Source organism: Candida tropicalis (genome assembly GCF_000006335.3).
Source record: "Candida tropicalis MYA-3404 genomic scaffold supercont3.5, whole genome shotgun sequence".
In the NCBI taxonomy this organism is placed as follows: domain Eukaryota; kingdom Fungi; phylum Ascomycota; class Pichiomycetes; order Serinales; family Debaryomycetaceae; genus Candida; species Candida tropicalis.
Genome location: NW_003020057.1, coordinates 255,752 through 259,380, shown reverse-complemented (window position 1 = coordinate 259,380; position 3,629 = coordinate 255,752). Strand labels below are relative to the sequence as shown.

Below are 3,629 nucleotides of genomic sequence, written 5' to 3'. Positions count from 1 at the left end.
CCACATTTGTTGCAAAAACATCTGATCTGTTTCACTACGAATTACCAGGAGTATGACCAGATATTTGATTAGGGGTCGGTTTTTGAGACGAGGAAATATTCAATTGTATGGAATTACCTGTTGGAGTGGAATGGTTAGAATGTCCTTGCATTTGTTGTTGCGCTTGCTGATGGAGTAAATGGTGCTGTGGTGATTGCTGGGGTTGTTGTCCTTGATGTTGATTATTTAACTCATTATAATAGGATGGCGATTTACCTGGTGTTGACCCATTTGGTGAAAATATAGGGTTCCAAACTTGCTGGTCCATTTGTAGTGCTAATTAAAAAGATTGAGGTTGCTTTTTTATTTTTTTTTGTTCTGTATTCAACTCTTGGTGATTCTTTTCTCTCGGGATCCCTTTAGTCTTTGTAATGAATAGTAGTGATGACTATATGATGATAAGATCTTCTGAATACTGGTCTTGAAAGTAAAATAAGGCTTTAGCAAAAATTCCAGGATTGAGTTTTTTTTTTTAGTTTCAGTTTTGGTTGTCTGGGCTGTCTCTTTCAATTTCACTTTTTTTTTCTTTCGTTCTTACTTTCCTAGTGTTACAAATTCAAAAAATAAAAAAGCCAAAATTCAATGGAACTATGAAAATCCCCCCAAAAGTTTCAATTATTATTAAACAAATCAAAGGTGAAAATTTATACTCTAGTTGAGCTTGTATTGTAATATGAGATAACAAATTGGTATTGATCTCGTGTGTGTTCAACAAATTACTTGCGTGTGTGTAAGATACATAGATCAAATTACATCTGATAATTACAACAACAAAAAAAAAATTAAAGACGCTATTTTGATATTAAACTCTATAATGTTGAGTCACCATTGGGGGGCCAATAGCTCGTGACTTGATACCACTCGTTAGTTTTAATCCAATAAAATGAATCAGATTCAACTTGGTGGATGCTAATTATATCCCATATTGGAAATCAATATGGCACACGTGGGCCCCCCCCCTCGCTTTCTATCTCGCTCTTGATATCGCGTCCTATTTTTGCATACATTGTTAATCTTTTCTTTGTGTCTGTCCATCCATCCACGCGTGCGTGTGAGTGAGTACAAAAATTCAGTATTTCATTGTTCTATCAAAATGTAAGAAACAAAATGAAAAAATCTTTGGCCGCAAAACTTCATTTTTTTTTTCACTTTGTGTGCTAACATAATCTGGCCACAGTACACTTACATCCACTTACATTCACTCACATAACTAGAATTCAGACATAATTTGAAAGCCTCGGACAAAGCACAACATGATAATTGAATTACTCACGACTTCTTCTATCTGCTGATATAATTAGCCATTGGATCTTAACTTACTGCAGTTAATGACTCAACAACGAGTCAGGGTGTGCATTTTGACACTTTCAATCTCCTCTTTTGGCTCCTATATGTACCAAAGATTAAATTCGATTTTTTTTTTCACACGATCCTTCAATCCGTTATCTATCATTAGTAATAATAATAATAATAATAATACATTAAAACGTTTATTACAATTCAACTAAGCCTTAGCTGTGTATTGGTTTAGATTCAATCCATGTAAGGAGGTGTTACTCGTCTCATCTTTATTACTACCACTACATCAGTAAAATTCGCGTAAAATGAAAGTATGTCACAGGTTATGATACATATTGTAGTTGTTTCAAATCATAGTGTATTGTCAAGATAAATTCTCTAATTAGACATGCAACATTAACGACAACTTTTGGCTAGAAATAATCGGCAAAAAAAGGAGAATCAAATTGGTTATACCATTCTTGGTATTATTGCAAGTTTAAATTTGTATCTGGAAACAAATTCATTTAGACCCCAAAAGGCAGAAAATCAACAAAAAAATCAAAATATCAATTTGTGATGTCAAGTAGACAACTTGGGATGATCTTGGCAACAGTCAATTTTGGAATAACTAACGATTATCCAACGGTCTGAACTCATTAGTGGTACACAAATGATTTGAATACAAAATTGGATGAAATGAAGACTGTTTAAAAAAACCATAAAATATTTTTTATAAACAGCTCAAAAGGAAAGCTGAAATAGAGAAAAATAGAAAATTAGAAGTCTTTACAAGTTGTATTATGTTGTCGTAATCTTTTTGTACATGCAAGTTTTTGATGACATCTCAGGTTAGTGTATCTTGTTGCATCGTTCATATTGTAAATGAAAAGTCGTCAGATTGTTATGTCACGTGACCTCCAATCACGACATGGGTCTGGATTTCTTTCGAAAATCACTTAGTTGAAGTTGAGGATAAGGTAAAATATCTGATCGTTAAGTTTTGTTCTTGGAACGATTGATAAAATAAGTAAATATATATTCATTGTCTTCTTCGTCGAATATTACTGGTGAAATTTGCCCAAAAATGAATAAATTTTTTTTTTTACTTTTTCAAACAAATCGAAATTAACTAGAGTAATCTCCTAATGATTTTCACCAGGAAAAATAACCAAAGTGATAATACCTGCTAAAACAACGACGCCCCAAAACCCAAAGAAAACAATAAAATGACAATTTTTGGCCCTTGGTATTCTTTTTTTGGTGGCAAATTAAACTTGTTTCTTTTTCTCAATAGAATTAGTCATGGTAGCGCCACCAAAGACCGGTTAGAAATGCATACCATTGTTAGCAGAAAACAATCAATCACACCAAGTATCATCTTATACTCGGTGAGAATATATTCAGGATGACAGCATTTACTGTCTATTGCGATAAGACCTTCTATATCCTTCTGTGAGTGTAATTCCTTATAATTAAGAAGGTCGTGTGAGAAGTTCAGCGGCGTGAATTTTCGGATTTGAATTTTTTCTTATTTTTTTTTTTTTTTCGGTGAGTGGAATAACGAATCCTTTAACGAAATGAGTGTCAGAAACAGAGAGAGAGAGAGAAAAAAAAATTTCAAATCCCACTTTTCATAAACACCTATAGGTATTCATAAAAACACTAAAAGGAGCCAACAAAATATATCAAATGAATCCTTTAATCAAATTAACAATACCGATATCAAGAGGTATATTAATAAAAAACACCCGATTTTTATCAACTATACGACCAACTGGATCATTTTTAAGTCGAACTATCAGATCACCCACATTTGTTGGATTTAAAAGATTTGCATCGAATTCAACTATTAAATTATTACAAACTCAAGAGCAATCAGCTAATAATGATTTAAATAATATTCAAGCACAATTAGAATTTTATAAATCTTTATTAGCTTATAATTATCCTCATCTATTAGTACAACGTTTTGAAACCCCTGGGATTGCTTCAAATGCTGAATGTACTAAATTATATATCGATGCATTGAATAAAATTGGTCAAAAGGATAAAGCCGAACATGTTTCCAAAACTTTGTTAGTTCAGCAACAACAAGGTGGTGCAGGAGGAGCTGGAGCAGGAGCTGGAGGAATCCCATATGGATTTGGATCAAGATATGAACCAGTTCATGTTGTCGTTAGTGAATCAATGATGACTATTTTATCTAAATGGTTAAAATGGTTAATTCCAATAGCCTTATTAACTTATGGGGCTACTACTGCATTTAATTATTTGGGTTGAAAATGGAACTATTATTTAAAAACGCTGAA

At 32.7% G+C, this 3,629-nt stretch overlaps 1 protein-coding gene across 1 annotated transcript; it reads left to right on the top strand. All coding sequences in view use genetic code 12, as the record gives it.

Moving 5' to 3' along the window:
• Positions 1 to 3,009: 3,009 nt before the first annotated feature.
• Positions 3,010 to 3,600, top strand: CTRG_03845 (uncharacterized protein; the record flags this gene model as incomplete). The annotated part of the gene is made up of 1 exon (XM_002549502.1): positions 3,010 to 3,600. The coding sequence occupies one exon, from the start codon at positions 3,010 to 3,012 to the stop codon at positions 3,598 to 3,600; it is 591 nt and encodes a 196-aa protein (XP_002549548.1).
• Positions 3,601 to 3,629: the final 29 nt, after the last annotated feature.